The following is a 19,623-nucleotide window of genomic DNA, read 5'->3' on the forward strand; positions in this document are numbered from 1 at the left end:
TGCCTTTAAAAAAGCCTTTAAGAGATTACTCCTCCTTGTCTGTTTAAAATAAACTTAGGTAATACAAAAGGTTGGAAAATTTTTGGACAACTCCCCAGGGCCGGGCTTTGGAAGGCCGTATTGACGAGAGTCAATCAAGCTCCGGCTGCAGGCGTATATGTGTGTGCCAGTTCTTTAACACAGTAGAAATCACAACTTGCTGCATGATCAAAATTCTACATGTGCTACTCCTGAACCCCAATGACTTCCAACGGTGTTAAATTACCCCTTGATCTCAAAGCAGAACAAAACAACAAAATGCCACACCAATAGTGAATACATAAAAACAAACAACTCCTTGGGCCTCAAGGGGAGGCTGATGCACAGGCCACGGCTGCCAGCGTGCAGCTGGGCTTCCCAGGGCAAACAGCAACACACGGTGCATCCATCAGAAGCTGAAAGAGCCCTCAGGGAAGAGAGGCCAACTCAAGGGGCTGAGCACGGGACACCCTTCTTCCTGCCGGGCTGCTTCCCCTCCTCTGGTTTCTTTCTGTCAGTCCTCAGAGAGCAAGGAGGTGCTCACAGCCTGTCACCAGCACTTACGGGTTGGCTGAAAGGCCACAGGTTGGGAAGACCAACAAGGAAACGGGGGAAAACCTGCACTGCACCATGTCAAGGGAGAGACGTGAAGCCGACCGCTTCATCGCCCTGCGATTGCCAGCCCGAGCGAGGGACGTTCTGACCAGCTACTGAAAGAGGCAGCACCAGGTTTAGAAAGTTCGCTTCAATTTTATTGCGTACAAGAAGATTTGGCTTCTATTTATTGCCCCGCCCACACCCCAAAATGAAACCCCAGTGCCCAGGATTGCCGCTTAGCAATCAGTCACTCAGCCTCCAGTCAGACCCAAGGAGAAGCCAAACCCCGGGGCTACGTCACCTCCTCCCTCTCCAGTCCCAGCCAGCCCTATTTCAACCTAACCCTACACCAGGCCTGGACCTCAAGAGACACACCCTGAAGGAACGCAGCGTCTCCAGCTCTTGCCATACACCAAGTCCTGCCTATGTGAAGCCCTCATTGCTTCTAACGCAGCACAAGTCCTTCCTGTCCAGTTCACTTCCATCATCTCCACCGTCCATGACAGGGAAAGCACGGCTGTGCCAGTAAACTGGACTGTTGAGTCAGCAGCTCTTGGTGCCACCTCCGAGGAAGCGTTGCAGGTGGTTCTGCTGTCCTTTGTAGCTTCTTGCTCAAGCCCTCATCGTTGCTTTCTGCTTTCCTTCTCGGCTTTCTTCCTCAGCTGAGTAGCGCTTGCCTTGCCTCGGCAAGCTTGCTGCAAGAGGGAAAAAAGAGGCACTATTTCACTCACGCACGCTGCCAGCACAGTCTGACTTAGAGAGCTGCTCGCAAGATATCCCTGGGCTACGAACCCAAGAACAAGGAAGGACACAAAAGTCACATCTGCATTGTCTGTTACCGCATGCCAAGGAAGAGTCCTCACACTCGAGCACTGCCCCACTTGCAGCTGAGGGGAGGAGGAGCTGGAAAGGACAGGTGGACAGAAAAGAAGGGAAAAGCTGAAGAGGCGAGAATCAACTTCTCCCCGAGGCAGATCACACCTTTGTGGCCACTCTTTTAGGAATGCTCACCATTCCTAATCCTAGCGTTAGCAAGATGAAAATTCACCACCTACCTTTTCACGCTCCTCGCGTACGCACTGAGGGCCGTGCCGTGGCTGTGCTGCACAACACCAGCGACTGAAAGAAAGCACGCAGAGAGCGGATCTGTTGCAGACAGTGCCAGGAGCTGTGCTTGAACAACGCTTTCGGTAAGGCACTCCTACCTTGCAATGGCCACACTTTGGGAGCTCTGGGACACAGCCACGTGTTGCTCTCCTGAGTCCCAGCTCCATTTCTCAGCCACTCACGCTCTGCTCCTCCATGTTCTGCAAAGGAAAAGTCCCAAGAGGGAAATTCAGTTCATCGCAGATGTCATCAAACTGTCAGGGCAGTCGCACTCATTGCTCGGGGTGAGCAACCAGCTGCATGCTTACCCAAGGAGCAGCGGTTACTTTTACTTGAGTGTAACAGCCAATGCCTGACTGCAAGTACGAACACTAACCTATGCCTAACTCTAAAATAACAACAGAAACCTATACCTAACTCTAAAATAACAACAAAAACCTATACCTAACTCTAAAATAACAACAAAAACCTATACCCTACCCTAAAGAACAAACAGGAACCTATGCCTAACTCTAAAAAACGAACAGGAACCTATCCCTAACGCTAAAACTAAACTGAACACTAACACTAACACTAATCTAACACTACCATCAACAAAAACATAACAAGCACCTAACCTAACAGGGGGAAGATGGAACTGGGGGCCCACAGAACCAGAGGAGCAACAACGTGGAGGAGAAGATGATGTTAAATAATGCCACCCAGCTAATGCTGGGGGCAGGGGCCGCGCAGCAGGAAAGGAGCCGAGTGCCTGGACCAGCGATGGTGAAGCTGTGACCATGCCAACGCGGGGCCTGGCACGGTGGTGTGGTGCCAGGCCAGCTATGCCGCGGGCGGATCCACATCCATGGGCTCCTCTGGAGGGGGATCCACCTCCATCGGTTCCTCCGGAGGGGGATCCACCTCCATCGGTTCCTCCGGAGGGGGATCCACCTCCATCGGTTCCTCCGGAGGGGGATCCACCTCCATAGGCTCCACATGGGTGGTGGTCACAGGGCTGGTCCAGGCATGATGGATAATGGCTCTCTTACCCCTCCTCTGCCTGATGGTCATGGCGGGCCCCCTCCTCCTTCTGACTCCTAGGGCCCCCAGCTCCATCCTCCCACCAGAAACTTCAACCCTCGCCCTCTTTGCAGCAGGCATGGCTGTTAACTGCCACAACTGTCAGAGGCATGCGGCAACGGTGACCACGGTGACATGGAGAGGGTTCTAAAATGGCGGCCGCACTGGAGTTCCACATAGGATGAGGAGGGGGCTGGAGGGCAGGGCATGGTACGGGAGCTACAAGGTGCTCCCTGTGCCCAGCGGGCAGCCCTTCTCTCTGGCCAGCAAGAGGGCACAGACCAGCCGGCCCCAAGTAAAGGGCCCTCGGCCTCCTTCACCCTCCTTCACCCTCCCCCTTCTTCCACAAGGGAATCTTTTTGGGCTGCCATACTGTTGTGGTTTTGTATTTTTTTCTATTGGTATTTCACATCATAACATCATCTGGAGATCATAGATTGATCAGTCAATCATATTGATCTAGATAAGTCCGTGACACAGACGCAGCACGCAGCAGCTCCTGATGGGGCTCCTGAGCTGAGCACCAACAACGGCAGGCTCCAAAGGGGACCTGACTACGCCTGCCTCCTGGGACACACAAGCTCTGCTTTCCATAGTCGCACCCAGCGCCTCTCCTTGTGCGGCACCTCGGCGGATTCAACCCTTACCTACAATTAAGACCTCTGACTGAATTGGAATTCCAGTCACTCTGATTACACCCCACATCCCTGCTGCAGGCCCTCCCACATGCCCACGTGCTGCACCCAGCCACACCGGCTGCCACAGCCCCGCAGCCAGGCGGGGGGTTGGTGCTTCATGATCCTTGAGGTCCCTTCCAACCCGGGTCATTCTGTGATTCTGTGATCGGGTTGAAGGGGCTGGCACTGCCCTGAAGGTGAGCGAGAGAAGTTGGCAAAGGAAGGGTGAGTGGCGGGATCCGAGGAGGGCGTTTTGTGTTTGTGTGCGTGTCTGTTGTTTGCCTGATGTGTTTGTGTGCGTTGTTGTTTCAGGTGTCTGAGTGAGGACTCCCTGTGGGAACTGGCAGCAAGCAAAGGAATGGATCGACGGGCCTGGGCGCCGTGTTGGACTGCGGCTGTGGAGCCAACGAAGGTGTGTCCAGTGTCCTTCCTTACATCATTGACTATGTATGAGGTGTACCTATATCTGTGTAACCATTTTACAAGTCAGGGTGCAGGTTTTTGGTGGGGTCCTGACAGTTCCTCAGCTAGAACCCTCTTACCCCTTTGAGACAGGCCGCTTCCGTCTGTAGCTGTCATGCCAGGAGCCAAATAAATTGCCCCATGGTGAAAAACACCAAGACTCCTATGTCTGCACCGACTCTTTAACCATTTGTTTAAGAGGTGGGTTTTTAGGTCCAACTCAGTATCCCTCCCTGCCACTGAAGGTACAGATGCAATAACCACCCGCACACCTGTTCCTTCGATTACCCGCCCCAGTCCCCTGAAATCATCTTTGATAGCCTTCAGGCTTTTTTTACTAACTTCTTCACTGCCAGCCTGAACTATCAGCAGGGGATAGTAGACAGAAGGGCAGATCAGACTGGGAAGTCTCCCAGCAATGTCCCTGACCCGTGCCCAGGGGAGGGAGCACACCTCCCTGCGGGTAGGGTCGGGCCAGCATATAGGGCCTTCCATTCCTCGCCAGTAGGGTCGTGCGCCCATGATGGCAGTAATGAACAAACTGCTGCATCACAAAGATCTTGGCCTGATTAGAAATCTTTGAGTAATGCTGTTACAGCAGACAGAATGTGCTAAGCGCAAGTAGTCTCCTGCACTTCACATCCTTGCTACTTTGTTCTGGGTGTTGTCACTGAGCAGCGTCTAACACAAATTCTGCCCCGGTCAGCTGGCTGCCTGAGCTTGAGCCCTGATGGCAACACTGTGTGCTTACCCAGGAGCAGCGGTTACTTTTACTTGAGTGTAGCAGCCAATGCCTGACTGTAAGTACGAACACTAACCTACGCCTAACTCTAAAATAACAACAGAAACCTATACCTAACCCTAAAGAACAAACAGGAACCTATGCCTAACTCTAAAGAACAAACAGGAACCTATGCCTAACGCTAAAACTAAACTGAACACTAACACTAACCTAACACAACCATCAAAACAAAGAACAGAGCAAACACCTAACTACAACAGGGGGAAGAAGGAACTGGGGGCCCACAGAACCGGAGGAGCAACGAGGTGGAGGAGAAGAAGATGTTAAATAATGCCACCCAGCTCATGCTGGGGGCAGGGGCCACGCAGCAGGAAAGGAGCCGAGTGCCTGGACCAGCGATGGTGAAGCTGTGACCATGCCAACGCGGGGCCTGGCACGGTGGTGTGGTGCCAGGCCAGCTATGCCGCGGGCGGATCCACGTCCATGGGTTCCTCTGGAGGGGGATCCACCTCCATCGGTTCCTCCGGAGGGGGATCCACCTCCATCGGCTCCACATGGGTGGTGGTCACAGGGCTGGTCCAGGCATGATGGAAACGGGCTCCTTTCCCCCTCCTCCATTTGATGGTTATGGCGGGCACCCTCCTCCTCTTCGGTTCTGGGGCCCCCAGCTCCTTCTCCCCACTTAAATCCTCACTACATTCCTCTCGCCCTCGCTTCGTGCTGGACATGGCTGCTACCTGCCCAGCACTCTCAGAGGTGAGTGAGTCGGGTGGAGCCGCAGCAACCAAGGTGACAGCTGTGACATGGGGAAGATTCCAAAATGGCACCTGTGCTGCTGGGAGTGGTGTTCCGCATAGGATGAGGAGGGGGCTGGAGGGCAGGGCACGGCACGGGAGCTACAAGGCACTCCCTGTGTCCAGCGGGCAGCCCTTCTCTCCGGCCAGCAAGAGGGCACAGAGAGCTGGCCCCGAGAAAAGGGCCCTCGGCCTCCTTCACCCTCCCCCTCCTTTCATAAGGGAATCCCCACTTTGGGCTGGGCACCCACATGGAATCATTGAAACTACAACCTACTACTTTGCTTCTACAGCAAGACTATTGTACTGAAATACTACTGTACTTAAAGCACCTGCAATCACACTACACTCGTTTTTAATATTAAACTCTCAAACTTTCATAGCAAATAATAACATCCGCTCACAAAGAAAATGTGGAGAGGCCACAAAAGAGAAATACCACTCATGAAAACATTTGTATTTAGACATTCAAACTAACAACGTACTTTGTCTTTACCTAACCGTACCATTCTGTGCTAGAAATACGATGTTTTGCTGTAGAGTATAACTTGGAGAACCCAAAAGCAGCTAAAACCTGCTCCACTCAGTAATTTGACCATCCGCTGATATTTGGTTCTTTTCTCCCTTGCTTTCTAGTTGCTCACTCTTTAGACACACGCAAATCACATTGTCAAGGACTACAAAAACACTGTTAGCCAAAAAATTTATGCTGGCAGAATCTTAACGTTAGAAACGTGTAAATTGGTTGCAAAGAAGAAAGTGAAGACCAACACAGTAACCAAATACTAACTGATACATAAGGCTTCTCTCACACATCCTGAAAACAGAACCGCCAGCCTTAATGAACTTTGCTCTTCAGACACTGACTGAAATGCAAGTATTACCTTGTCATGGTTTAATAATTTTGTAATTTTGCTATCAGTATTCCACATCATAACATCATATAAAGCATGAATAATTTTACTGAATCTGCAACTTACAGAAGAAGACTACATCTCCCAGAGAACAACACGAGGTCACGGGACCTGGACACTATATTAACTCTGTCGCAGGCTAGACTGACGTCTTTCGAGTTCTGGCGTTCAGGGGAGTGTGTGGGAGCCTTCACCGTTTCGCCTAGATTTACAGTAGGCCTCTCGGTTTCGGGACTCATTCTCTCTCCTATTTTGCTTGATTCGTTAGCTCAATTTTCAATTATATTGTATTATACTGTGTTATCCTGTATTTCGATATAGTAATTTAGTAAATAAGTGTGCCTCCTTAGATTGTTGCTGCTGTTTTCTTTTCCTAATTAACTTTTTTTCCTTTCGGCCTAGGGCCCCTGCTGGGCCCACAGTCCCTGTCACGGACGCAGGTGGATTTTTAGTTTAAACCGTGACATACCTGTAGCAGCCTGGATCTGGCAATAGTCAAAGAATCCTTTACGTCCAGCTCCTTAGCATCAAAAGACCACAGATACTGCTGGGGCAGAATTTCATTGAAGCCTTCAAAAGAAGCTTGTGTCTGTTCCTCAGTGCCTCGGGAAGGTCTCCATTCTGCTACCAGCCTGGAAAAGACACAGAAGGATCATTTAAAACAGGCTACGCTAACCCAAGTTCATCTTTGTTAGTTTGTTTTGAAATGAACCGTAAGCTGTGTTAAGAAAAATGATGGAAAGTGCTGGGGATAGAGCACTGTGTAACTGTATTCTAATTGTATTCCCAACCTTCACCCTGCGCAAACAATTTTAAGTTAAAACCCTATGTTTCCAACCACTCAACTGCAGAAAGCATTTTAGGCTCCAGCAGAAGGCAGCATCTACTCACTGATGATATTAATGAGAGCACAGGAGTCCCTTGCTGTTCGGAGGAAGAAAAAAATGCAGAGCTGTGTTCATCTAATATGTTCCATATTTGTTTCTGTCAATCACGAAACTTTGCTCTGTGGTAGAAACTCCACTCTCCATTAAGAAAAGGGAGAAAAGCAGGCAGGAGACCCAAAGAACCTGAACCCAGGGAGAAGCAGATATTATGCTGAATTCAAGCCTAACCTGTCAGGAGAACTGGAATCGAAAGGAGAGAACGCAACACAGGACACAGAGTGTGACAAAAGAACATTGCTTAAGCTGCAATCTGAGCTCTGCCCGGCTTCCTCAAAACCAGAAGAGAACGGTCTTCTGCAGGTACTCCCTCCTCTCCATCCCAGTGAGTATTTGGCACAACTGCCAATGCCAATACGTTCCTTCTGCAAATGTCACCGTTTCTGTGAAACCTTTCCAGATGACTCGTGACTAAAGCAATTTCTACTCCCTCATTCCTCAAAACCTTCCCACACAAAAGCCTTCACAGATCAGATGGTAAGAAAGAGGGAATTCTACGGCCACAGCAATAAAGCGCGCAGAAAGCCCATCTGTTGCAGACAGAGGAGTGAGCCGTGCTTAACCAACACTGCTTCAGCGCACGCTTACAGTAAGGCACACCTACCTTGCGCTGGCCACGCACGAAGCTCGTGACGCAGCTCCAGGCGGCTCTCCTGGGGCCCAGCTTCATTTCACGGCCACTCATGCTCTGCTGCTGGACATTCTGCAACGGAAAAGCCACCGGATGCAAATCCCATCCCTCGCAGATGGCATCAGACCTCCGCTCTCATGGCAGTCACCACCGCCCTGCCCTGGGCAGCGCTTCCACTGCCCTTGCTCCTGCCACAAGACACCAACGTCTGCTTCTGACGCGGCTCCACCATGGGATCCTGTATGCAACAGAAAAACACACGGAGGCTGCCAGCCACTGCAACACGCGCGCTGTGAAACCCCTGGCACTGCTGAGTCCCAAGAGCAGAGGAGAGAAGCGTTTGCCTGCCATGGACGGGCTGCGGCGGGATTGAATCCTGCCTTCGAATCGGGACACCCCCAGGGAGAGCCTCCCTGGGGACCCAAAGACTGAAATGGAGGCAAGGTAACACTCTGCTATAGAAAGGGAAAGGGGAACTTCACAGAATCCGAGACAAAGGGTAACTGCAGATAGTTTACATTTAAAAGTGCAGGGATAGGGGGAATTACAGACACTTAGTCAAAATAAAACCAGAGAAGAGGGCAATAAAGATAAGAAGAAATTGTCCGGAGACCTCTGACAAGAAGAAGGATTAGATACCCCCGGGCAAGATGATGCTGACATGGGAGAACGATACCAGCAGATAACACCAAGAAGAAAACAGAAGAAGAATTTCACCCCAAAACAACGGCAAGGGTCGCGGGGAACGGGGTCCTAGGGAATGTAATGAATATGTAATCAAACTGAGGAGGAGACTATTGATTACGTATTAGCTTAACCTATATCTGTAACACACTTTTCTCCTTACGGTGTGCAAGTTTGGTGGAGCTCTCCCGCTTGCACCCGGCGCTGCGCAACGCTGGAATAAACATACCTGCTTTAGAACCCATCTTTGGGTTATAGAGTTTGATTCCGCAAGTCATCTTCCTGCCGCACAGCCCAGCACGGCCGGAGCCGCACCACACGATCCGGGCCGGGGCCGGCTCAGGCTCTGCCTCCAGGCTTTTGGGGCCGGCCGGGTGACTCCGCAGCACAGCGAGACCGTGGAGCCGCCCGGGAGCCGCCTCTGGGTGCCGGCAGCGCCGCGAGCTCCTCCCCCGACAGCCCCTCCGTGCCCCCGCCCCGAGGCCCGACCCCGTTCGCAGCACAGAGCCCGCTCCTCCCGGCCCCGCTCATGGCCGCCATGCCGCCATGGCCCGGAAGTGCTCTCCGCCGCCTGCAGGAAGCACTTCCTGTCACTGGCACTGGCACTGTCACGTGGCTCAGGCCGGGCTGGGGCCTGTTGGGGGGGGGCGGCTGCCGGAAAAGGACCCAAAATTCACGTCTCATTTCGTGTCTTTCCTCTCGCTTTCCTTCCTTTACCTTCCCCTTCCCTTCCTTCCTTCCTCGCCCTCGTCCCCTTCCCTTCACCACCTCCCTGTGTCCATTCCAGTGCCTGGCCACCCTTTCTGAGCAGTAATACCTCGTAGTGTCCAGCCTGAATCTCCCCTGTCGCAGCTTGAAGCCATTCCCTCTGGTCCTATCATTAATGACACGAGAGAAGAGGCCGAGCCCCAGCTCACTACAGCCTCCCTTCAGGAAGATAGAGAGAGCAATGAGGTCTCCCCTGAGCCTCCTCTTCTCCAGGCTGAACAATCCCAGCTCCCTCAGCCGCTCCTCATACGGCCTGTGCTCCAGACCCCTCACCAGCTTTGTTGCCCTCCTCTGAACGCGTTCCAGGGCCTCCATGTCTTTCTTGCACTGAGGGGCCCAAAACTGAACACAGCACTCGAGCTGCGGCCTCATCAGTGCTGAGAACAGGGGGACAATCACCTCTCTGCTCCTGCTGGCAACACTGTTTCCCATGCAGGCCAGGATGGCCTTCTTCTATTATACAGCAAAGGAATCCCCTGAAAAGGAAACCACAATATCTGGCAACATGAAACAAAGTTCTGATTCGTAAAAGACTGGCAGCAAGGCCTGAATCTCTTGTGTCATCTGCTCTTGATGTATCACATTAGCACTAGGTGGAATGCAGAAGCTTCCTGAGACGTGATAATCAAAACCTAGTCCAATGCCTTTAAAAAAGCCTTTAAGAGATTACTCCTCCTTGTCTGTTTAAAATAAACTTAGGTAATACAAAAGGTTGGAAAATTTTTGGACAACTCCCCAGGGCCGGGCTTTGGAAGGCCGTATTGACGAGAGTCAATCAAGCTCCGGCTGCAGGCGTATATGTGTGTGCCAGTTCTTTAACACAGTAGAAATCACAACTTGCTGCATGATCAAAATTCTACATGTGCTACTCCTGAACCCCAATGACTTCCAACGGTGTTAAATTACCCCTTGATCTCTAAGCAGAACAAAACAACAAAATGCCACACCAATAGTGAATACATAAAAACAAACAACTCCTTGGGCCTCAAGGGGAGGCTGATGCACAGGCCACGGCTGCCAGCGTGCAGCTGGGCTTCCCAGGGCAAACAGCAACACACGGTGCATCCATCAGAAGCTGAAAGAGCCCTCAGGGAAGAGAGGCCAACTCAAGGGGCTGAGCACGGGACACCCTTCTTCCTGCCGGGCTGCTTCCCCTCCTCTGGTTTCTTTCTGTCAGTCCTCAGAGAGCAAGGAGATGCTCACAGCCTGTCACCAGCACTTACGGGTTGGCTGAAAGGCCACAGGTTGGGAAGACCAACAAGGAAACGGGGGAAAACCTGCACTGCACCATGTCAAGGGAGAGACGTGAAGCCGACCGCTTCATCGCCCTGCGATTGCCAGCCCGAGCGAGGGACGTTCTGACCAGCTACTGAAAGAGGCAGCACCAGGTTTAGAAAGTTCGCTTCAATTTTATTGCGTACAAGAAGATTTGGCTTCTATTTATTGCCCCGCCCACACCCCAAAATGAAACCCCAGTGCCCAGGATTGCCGCTTAGCAATCAGTCACTCAGCCTCCAGTCAGACCCAAGGAGAAGCCAAACCCCGGGGCTACGTCACCTCCTCCCTCTCCAGTCCCAGCCAGCCCTATTTCAACCTAACCCTACACCAGGCCTGGACCTCAAGAGACACACCCTGAAGGAACGCAGCGTCTCCAGCTCTTGCCATACACCAAGTCCTGCCTATGTGAAGCCCTCATTGCTTCTAACGCAGCACAAGTCCTTCCTGTCCAGTTCACTTCCATCATCTCCACCGTCCATGACAGGGAAAGCACGGCTGTGCCAGTAAACTGGACTGTTGAGTCAGCAGCTCTTGGTGCCACCTCCGAGGAAGCGTTGCAGGTGGTTCTGCTGTCCTTTGTAGCTTCTTGCTCAAGCCCTCATCGTTGCTTTCTGCTTTCCTTCTCGGCTTTCTTCCTCAGCTGAGTAGCGCTTGCCTTGCCTCGGCAAGCTTGCTGCAAGAGGGAAAAAAGAGGCACTATTTCACTCACGCACGCTGCCAGCACAGTCTGACTTAGAGAGCTGCTCGCAAGATATCCCTGGGCTACGAACCCAAGAACAAGGAAGGACACAAAAGTCACATCTGCATTGTCTGTTACCGCATGCCAAGGAAGAGTCCTCACACTCGAGCACTGCCCCACTTGCAGCTGAGGGGAGGAGGAGCTGGAAAGGACAGGTGGACAGAAAAGAAGGGAAAAGCTGAAGAGGCGAGAATCAACTTCTCCCCGAGGCAGATCACACCTTTGTGGCCACTCTTTTAGGAATGCTCACCATTCCTAATCCTAGCGTTAGCAAGATGAAAATTCACCACCTACCTTTTCACGCTCCTCGCGTACGCACTGAGGGCCGTGCCGTGGCTGTGCTGCACAACACCAGCGACTGAAAGAAAGCACGCAGAGAGCGGATCTGTTGCAGACAGTGCCAGGAGCTGTGCTTGAACAACGCTTTCGGTAAGGCACGCCTACCTTGCAATGGCCACACTTTGGGAGCTCTGGGACACAGCCACGTGTTGCTCTCCTGAGTCCCAGCTCCATTTCTCAGCCACTCACGCTCTGCTCCTCCATGTTCTGCAAAGGAAAAGTCCCAAGAGGGAAATTCAGTTCATCGCAGATGTCATCAAACTGTCAGGGCAGTCGCACTCATTGCTCGGGGTGAGCAACCAGCTGCGTGCTTACCCAAGGAGCAGCGGTTACTTTTACTTGAGTGTAACAGCCAATGCCTGACTGCAAGTACGAACACTAACCTATGCCTAACTCTAAAATAACAACAGAAACCTATACCTAACTCTAAAATAACAACAAAAACCTATACCTAACTCTAAAATAACAACAAAAACCTATACCCTACCCTAAAGAACAAACAGGAACCTATGCCTAACTCTAAAAAACGAACAGGAACCTATCCCTAACGCTAAAACTAAACTGAACACTAACACTAACACTAATCTAACACTACCATCAACAAAAACATAACAAGCACCTAACCTAACAGGGGGAAGATGGAACTGGGGGCCCACAGAACCAGAGGAGCAACAACGTGGAGGAGAAGATGATGTTAAATAATGCCACCCAGCTAATGCTGGGGGCAGGGGCCGCGCAGCAGGAAAGGAGCCGAGTGCCTGGACCAGCGATGGTGAAGCTGTGACCATGCCAACGCGGGGCCTGGCACGGTGGTGTGGTGCCAGGCCAGCTATGCCGCGGGCGGATCCACATCCATGGGCTCCTCTGGAGGGGGATCCACCTCCATCGGTTCCTCCGGAGGGGGATCCACCTCCATCGGTTCCTCCGGAGGGGGATCCACCTCCATCGGTTCCTCCGGAGGGGGATCCACCTCCATAGGCTCCACATGGGTGGTGGTCACAGGGCTGGTCCAGGCATGATGGATAATGGCTCTCTTACCCCTCCTCTGCCTGATGGTCATGGCGGGCCCCCTCCTCCTTCTGACTCCTAGGGCCCCCAGCTCCATCCTCCCACCAGAAACTTCAACCCTCGCCCTCTTTGCAGCAGGCATGGCTGTTAACTGCCACAACTGTCAGAGGCATGCGGCAACGGTGACCACGGTGACATGGAGAGGGTTCTAAAATGGCGGCCGCACTGCTGGCACTGGAGTTCCACATAGGATGAGGAGGGGGCTGGAGGGCAGGGCATGGTACGGGAGCTACAAGGTGCTCCCTGTGCCCAGCGGGCAGCCCTTCTCTCTGGCCAGCAAGAGGGCACAGACCAGCCGGCCCCAAGTAAAGGGCCCTCGGCCTCCTTCACCCTCCTTCACCCTCCTTCACCCTCCCCCTTCTTCCACAAGGGAATCTTTTTGGGCTGCCATACTGTTGTGGTTTTGTATTTTTTTCTATTGGTATTTCACATCATAACATCATCTGGAGATCATAGATTGATCAGTCAATCATATTGATCTAGATAAGTCCGTGACACAGACGCAGCACGCAGCAGCTCCTGATGGGGCTCCTGAGCTGAGCACCAACAACGGCAGGCTCCAAAGGGGACCTGACTACGCCTGCCTCCTGGGACACACAAGCTCTGCTTTCCATAGTCGCACCCAGCGCCTCTCCTTGTGCGGCACCTCGGCGGATTCAACCCTTGCCTACAATTAAGACCTCTGACTGAATTGGAATTCCAGTCACTCTGATTACACCCCACATCCCTGCTGCAGGCCCTCCCACATGCCCACGTGCTGCACCCAGCCACACCGGCTGCCACAGCCCCGCAGCCAGGCGGGGGGTTGGTGCTTCATGATCCTTGAGGTCCCTTCCAACCCGGGTCATTCTGTGATTCTGTGATCGGGTTGAAGGGGCTGGCACTGCCCTGAAGGTGAGCGAGAGAAGTTGGCAAAGGAAGGGTGAGTGGCGGGATCCGAGGAGGGCGTTTTGTGTTTGTGTGCGTGTCTGTTGTTTGCCTGATGTGTTTGTGTGCGTTGTTGTTTCAGGTGTCTGAGTGAGGACTCCCTGTGGGAACTGGCAGCAAGCAAAGGAATGGATCGACGGGCCTGGCCGCCGTGTTGGACTGCGGCTGTGGAGCCAACGAAGGTGTGTCCAGTGTCCTTCCTTACATCATTGACTATGTATGAGGTGTACCTATATCTGTGTAACCATTTTACAAGTCAGGGTGCAGGTTTTTGGTGGGGTCCTGACAGTTCCTCAGCTAGAACCCTCTTACCCCTTTGAGACAGGCCGCTTCCGTCTGTAGCTGTCATGCCAGGAGCCAAATAAATTGCCCCATGGTGAAAAACACCAAGACTCCTATGTCTGCACCGACTCTTTAACCATTTGTTTAAGAGGTGGGTTTTTAGGTCCAACTCAGTATCCCTCCCTGCCACTGAAAGTACAGATGCAATAACCACCCGCACACCTGTTCCTTCGATTACCCGCCCCAGTCCCCTGAAATCATCTTTGATAGCCTTCAGGCTTTTTTTACTAACTTCTTCACTGCCAGCCTGAACTATCAGCAGGGGATAGTAGACAGAAGGGCAGATCAGACTGGGAAGTCTCCCAGCAATGTCCCTGACCCGTGCCCAGGGGAGGGAGCACACCTCCCTGCGGGTAGGGTCGGGCCAGCATATAGGGCCTTCCATTCCTCGCCAGTAGGGTCGTGCGCCCATGATGGCAGTAATGAACAAACTGCTGCATCACAAAGATCTTGGCCTGATTAGAAATCTTTGAGTAATGCTGTTACAGCAGACAGAATGTGCTAAGCGCAAGTAGTCTCCTGCACTTCACATCCTTGCTACTTTGTTCTGGGTGTTGTCACTGAGCAGCGTCTAACACAAATTCTGCCCCGGTCAGCTGGCTGCCTGAGCTTGAGCCCTGATGGCAACACTGTGTGCTTACCCAGGAGCAGCGGTTACTTTTACTTGAGTGTAGCAGCCAATGCCTGACTGTAAGTACGAACACTAACCTACGCCTAACTCTAAAATAACAACAGAAACCTATACCTAACCCTAAAGAACAAACAGGAACCTATGCCTAACTCTAAAGAACAAACAGGAACCTATGCCTAACGCTAAAACTAAACTGAACACTAACACTAACCTAACACAACCATCAAAACAAAGAACAGAGCCAACACCTAACTACAACAGGGGGAAGAAGGAACTGGGGGCCCACAGAACCGGAGGAGCAACGAGGTGGAGGAGAAGAAGATGTTAAATAATGCCACCCAGCTCATGCTGGGGGCAGGGGCCACGCAGCAGGAAAGGAGCCGAGTGCCTGGACCAGCGATGGTGAAGCTGTGACCATGCCAACGCGGGGCCTGGCACGGTGGTGTGGTGCCAGGCCAGCTATGCCGCGGGCGGATCCACGTCCATGGGCTCCTCTGGAGGGGGATCCACCTCCATCGGTTCCTCCGGAGGGGGATCCACCTCCATCGGCTCCACATGGGTGGTGGTCACAGGGCTGGTCCAGGCATGATGGAAACGGGCTCCTTTCCCCCTCCTCCATTTGATGGTTATGGCGGGCACCCTCCTCCTCTTCGGTTCTGGGGCCCCCAGCTCCTTCTCCCCACTTAAATCCTCACTACATTCCTCTCGCCCTCGCTTCGTGCTGGACATGGCTGCTACCTGCCCAGCACTCTCAGAGGTGAGTGAGTCGGGTGGAGCCGCAGCAACCAAGGTGACAGCTGTGACATGGGGAAGATTCCAAAATGGCACCTGTGCTGCTGGGAGTGGTGTTCCGCATAGGATGAGGAGGGGGCTGGAGGGCAGGGCACGGCACGGGAGCTACAAGGCACTCCCTGTGTCCAGCGGGCAGCCCTTCTCTCCGGCCAGCAAGAGGGCACAGAGAGCTGGCCCCGAGAAAAGGGCCCTCGGCCTCCTTCACCCTCCCCCTCCTTTCATAAGGGAATCCCCACTTTGGGCTGGGCACCCACATGGAATCATTGAAACTACAACCTACTACTTTGCTTCTACAGCAAGACTATTGTACTGAAATACTACTGTACTTAAAGCACCTGCAATCACACTACACTCGTTTTTAATATTAAACTCTCAAACTTTCATAGCAAATAATAACATCCGCTCACAAAGAAAATGTGGAGAGGCCACAAAAGAGAAATACCACTCATGAAAACATTTGTATTTAGACATTCAAACTAACAACGTACTTTGTCTTTACCTAACCGTACCATTCTGTGCTAGAAATACGATGTTTTGCTGTAGAGTATAACTTGGAGAACCCAAAAGCAGCTAAAACCTGCTCCACTCAGTAATTTGACCATCCGCTGATATTTGGTTCTTTTCTCCCTTGCTTTCTAGTTGCTCACTCTTTAGACACACGCAAATCACATTGTCAAGGACTACAAAAACACTGTTAGCCAAAAAATTTATGCTGGCAGAATCTTAACGTTAGAAACGTGTAAATTGGTTGCAAAGAAGAAAGTGAAGACCAACACAGTAACCAAATACTAACTGATACATAAGGCTTCTCTCACACATCCTGAAAACAGAACCGCCAGCCTTAATGAACTTTGCTCTTCAGACACTGACTGAAATGCAAGTATTACCTTGTCATGGTTTAATAATTTTGTAATTTTGCTATCAGTATTCCACATCATAACATCATATAAAGCATGAATAATTTTACTGAATCTGCAACTTACAGAAGAAGACTACATCTCCCAGAGAACAACACGAGGTCACGGGACCTGGACACTATATTAACTCTGTCGCAGGCTAGACTGACGTCTTTCGAGTTCTGGCGTTCAGGGGAGTGTGTGGGAGCCTTCACCGTTTCGCCTAGATTTACAGTAGGCCTCTCGGTTTCGGGACTCATTCTCTCTCCTATTTTGCTTGATTCGTTAGCTCAATTTTCAATTATATTGTATTATACTGTGTTATCCTGTATTTCGATATAGTAATTTAGTAAATAAGTGTGCCTCCTTAGATTGTTGCTGCTGTTTTCTTTTCCTAATTAACTTTTTTTCCTTTCGGCCTAGGGCCCCTGCTGGGCCCACAGTCCCTGTCACGGACGCAGGTGGATTTTTAGTTTAAACCGTGACATACCTGTAGCAGCCTGGATCTGGCAATAGTCAAAGAATCCTTTACGTCCAGCTCCTTAGCATCAAAAGACCACAGATACTGCTGGGGCAGAATTTCATTGAAGCCTTCAAAAGAAGCTTGTGTCTGTTCCTCAGTGCCTCGGGAAGGTCTCCATTCTGCTACCAGCCTGGAAAAGACACAGAAGGATCATTTAAAACAGGCTACGCTAACCCAAGTTCATCTTTGTTAGTTTGTTTTGAAATGAACCGTAAGCTGTGTTAAGAAAAATGATGGAAAGTGCTGGGGATAGAGCACTGTGTAACTGTATTCTAATTGTATTCCCAACCTTCACCCTGCGCAAACAATTTTAAGTTAAAACCCTATGTTTCCAACCACTCAACTGCAGAAAGCATTTTAGGCTCCAGCAGAAGGCAGCATCTACTCACTGATGATATTAATGAGAGCACAGGAGTCCCTTGCTGTTCGGAGGAAGAAAAAAATGCAGAGCTGTGTTCATCTAATATGTTCCATATTTGTTTCTGTCAATCACGAAACTTTGCTCTGTGGTAGAAACTCCACTCTCCATTAAGAAAAGGGAGAAAAGCAGGCAGGAGACCCAAAGAACCTGAACCCAGGGAGAAGCAGATATTATGCTGAATTCAAGCCTAACCTGTCAGGAGAACTGGAATCGAAAGGAGAGAACGCAACACAGGACACAGAGTGTGACAAAAGAACATTGCTTAAGCTGCAATCTGAGCTCTGCCCGGCTTCCTCAAAACCAGAAGAGAACGGTCTTCTGCAGGTACTCCCTCCTCTCCATCCCAGTGAGTATTTGGCACAACTGCCAATGCCAATACGTTCCTTCTGCAAATGTCACCGTTTCTGTGAAACCTTTCCAGATGACTCGTGACTAAAGCAATTTCTACTCCCTCATTCCTCAAAACCTTCCCACACAAAAGCCTTCACAGATCAGATGGTAAGAAAGAGGGAATTCTACGGCCACAGCAATAAAGCGCGCAGAAAGCCCATCTGTTGCAGACAGAGGAGTGAGCCGCGCTTAACCAACACTGCTTCAGCGCACGCTTACAGTAAGGCACACCTACCTTGCGCTGGCCACGCACGAAGCTCGTGACGCAGCTCCAGGCGGCTCTCCTGGGGCCCAGCTTCATTTCACGGCCACTCACGCTCTGCTGCTGGACATTCTGCAACGGAAAAGCCACCGGATGCAAATCCCATCCCTCGCAGATGGCATCAGACCTCCGCTCTCATGGCAGTCACCACCGCCCTGCCCTGGGCAGCGCTTCCACTGCCCTTGCTCCTGCCACAAGACACCAACGTCTGCTTCTGACGCGGCTCCACCATGGGATCCTGTATGCAATAGAGAAACACACGGAGGCTGCCAGCCACTGCAACACGCGCGCTGTGAAACCCCTGGCACTGCTGAGTCCCAAGAGCAGAGGAGAGAAGCGTTTGCCTGCCATGGACGGGCTGCGGCGGGATTGAATCCTGCCTTCGAATCGGGACACCCCCAGGGAGAGCCTCCCTGGGGACCCAAAGACTGAAATGGAGGCAAGGTAACACTCTGCTATAGAAAGGGAAAGGGGAACTTCACAGAATCCGAGACAAAGGGTAACTGCAGATAGTTTACATTTAAAAGTGCAGGGATAGGGGGAATTACAGACACTTAGTCAAAATAAAACCAGAGAAGAGGGCAATAAAGATAAGAAGAAATTGTCCGGAGACCTCTGACAAGAAGAAGGATTAGATACCCCCGGGCAAGATGATGCTGACATGGGAGAACGATACCAGCAGATAACACCAAGAAGAAAACAGAAGAAGAATTTCACCCCAAAACAACGGCAAGGGTCGCGGGGAATGGGGTCCTAGGGAATGTAATGAATATGTAATCAAACTGAGGAGGAGACTATTGATTACGTATTAGCTTAACCTATATCTGTAACACACTTTTCTCCTTACGGTGTGCAAGTTTGGTGGAGCTCTCCCGCTTGCACCCGGCGCTGCGCAACGCTGGAATAAACATACCTGCTTTAGAACCCATCTTTGGGTTATAGAGTTTGATTCCGCAAGTCATCTTCCTGCCGCACAGCCCAGCACGGCCGGAGCCGCACCACACGATCCGGGCCGGGGCCGGCTCAGGCTCTGCCTCCAGGCTTTTGGGGCCGGCCGGGTGACTCCGCAGCACAGCGAGACCGTGGAGCCGCCCGGGAGCCGCCTCTGGGTGCCGGCAGCGCCGCGAGCTCCTCCCCCGACAGCCCCTCCGTGCCCCCGCACCGAGGCCCGACCCCGTTCGCAGCACAGAGCCCGCTCCTCCCGGCCCCGCTCATGGCCGCCATGCCGCCATGGCCCGGAAGTGCTCTCCGCCGCCTGCAGGAAGCACTTCCTGTCACTGGCACTGGCACTGTCACGTGGCTCAGGCCGGGCTGGGGCCTGTTGGGGGGGGGCGGCTGCCGGAAAAGGACCCAAAATTCACGTCTCATTTCGTGTCTTTCCTCTCGCTTTCCTTCCTTTACCTTCCCCTTCCCTTCCTTCCTTCCTCGCCCTCGTCCCCTTCCCTTCACCACCTCCCTGTGTCCATTCCAGTGCCTGGCCACCCTTTCTGAGCAGTAATACCTCGTAGTGTCCAGCCTGAATCTCCCCTGTCGCAGCTTGAAGCCATTCCCTCTGGTCCTATCATTAATGACACGAGAGAAGAGGCCGAGCCCCAGCTCACTACAGCCTCCCTTC

At 51.9% G+C, this 19,623-nt stretch overlaps 1 protein-coding gene and 1 long non-coding RNA gene across 5 annotated transcripts; both read right to left on the bottom strand.

Moving 5' to 3' along the window:
• Positions 1-748: 748 nt before the first annotated feature.
• On the bottom strand, positions 749-10,104 carry LOC146757754 (uncharacterized). Of its 3 annotated transcripts, none has more exons than XM_085520024.1 (6): positions 8,862-10,104; positions 7,922-8,020; positions 6,843-7,005; positions 1,821-1,922; positions 1,671-1,734; positions 749-1,310 (listed from the first exon to the last, which is right to left on the bottom strand). In XM_085520024.1, exon 1 carries the CDS (start codon positions 9,830-9,832, stop codon positions 8,972-8,974), a length of 861 nt encoding a protein of 286 aa, XP_085376150.1. In that variant the 5' UTR covers positions 9,833-10,104; the 3' UTR covers positions 749-1,310; positions 1,671-1,734; positions 1,821-1,922; positions 6,843-7,005; positions 7,922-8,020; positions 8,862-8,971. The 3 variants fall into 3 exon arrangements, with proteins under 3 accessions (XP_085376150.1, XP_085376149.1, XP_085376151.1); XM_085520023.1 differs by having other exon boundaries at positions 7,922-8,186; XM_085520025.1 differs by having other exon boundaries at positions 1,408-1,734; positions 7,922-8,186.
• A 685-nt stretch (positions 10,105-10,789) lies between these two features.
• Positions 10,790-19,245, bottom strand: LOC146757755 (uncharacterized). Of its 2 annotated transcripts, none has more exons than XR_014935893.1 (6): positions 18,922-19,245; positions 17,982-18,246; positions 16,903-17,065; positions 11,862-11,963; positions 11,712-11,775; positions 10,790-11,351 (listed from the first exon to the last, which is right to left on the bottom strand). It is a non-coding gene; the product is annotated as an uncharacterized LOC146757755 (long non-coding RNA). The 2 variants fall into 2 exon arrangements; XR_014935894.1 differs by having other exon boundaries at positions 11,449-11,775.
• Positions 19,246-19,623: the final 378 nt, after the last annotated feature.

Source organism: Coturnix japonica, chromosome 19, assembly GCF_054131305.1.
Source record: "Coturnix japonica strain WE chromosome 19, WE-NBRP24, whole genome shotgun sequence".
NCBI classification, from domain to species: Eukaryota; Metazoa; Chordata; class Aves; order Galliformes; family Phasianidae; genus Coturnix; species Coturnix japonica.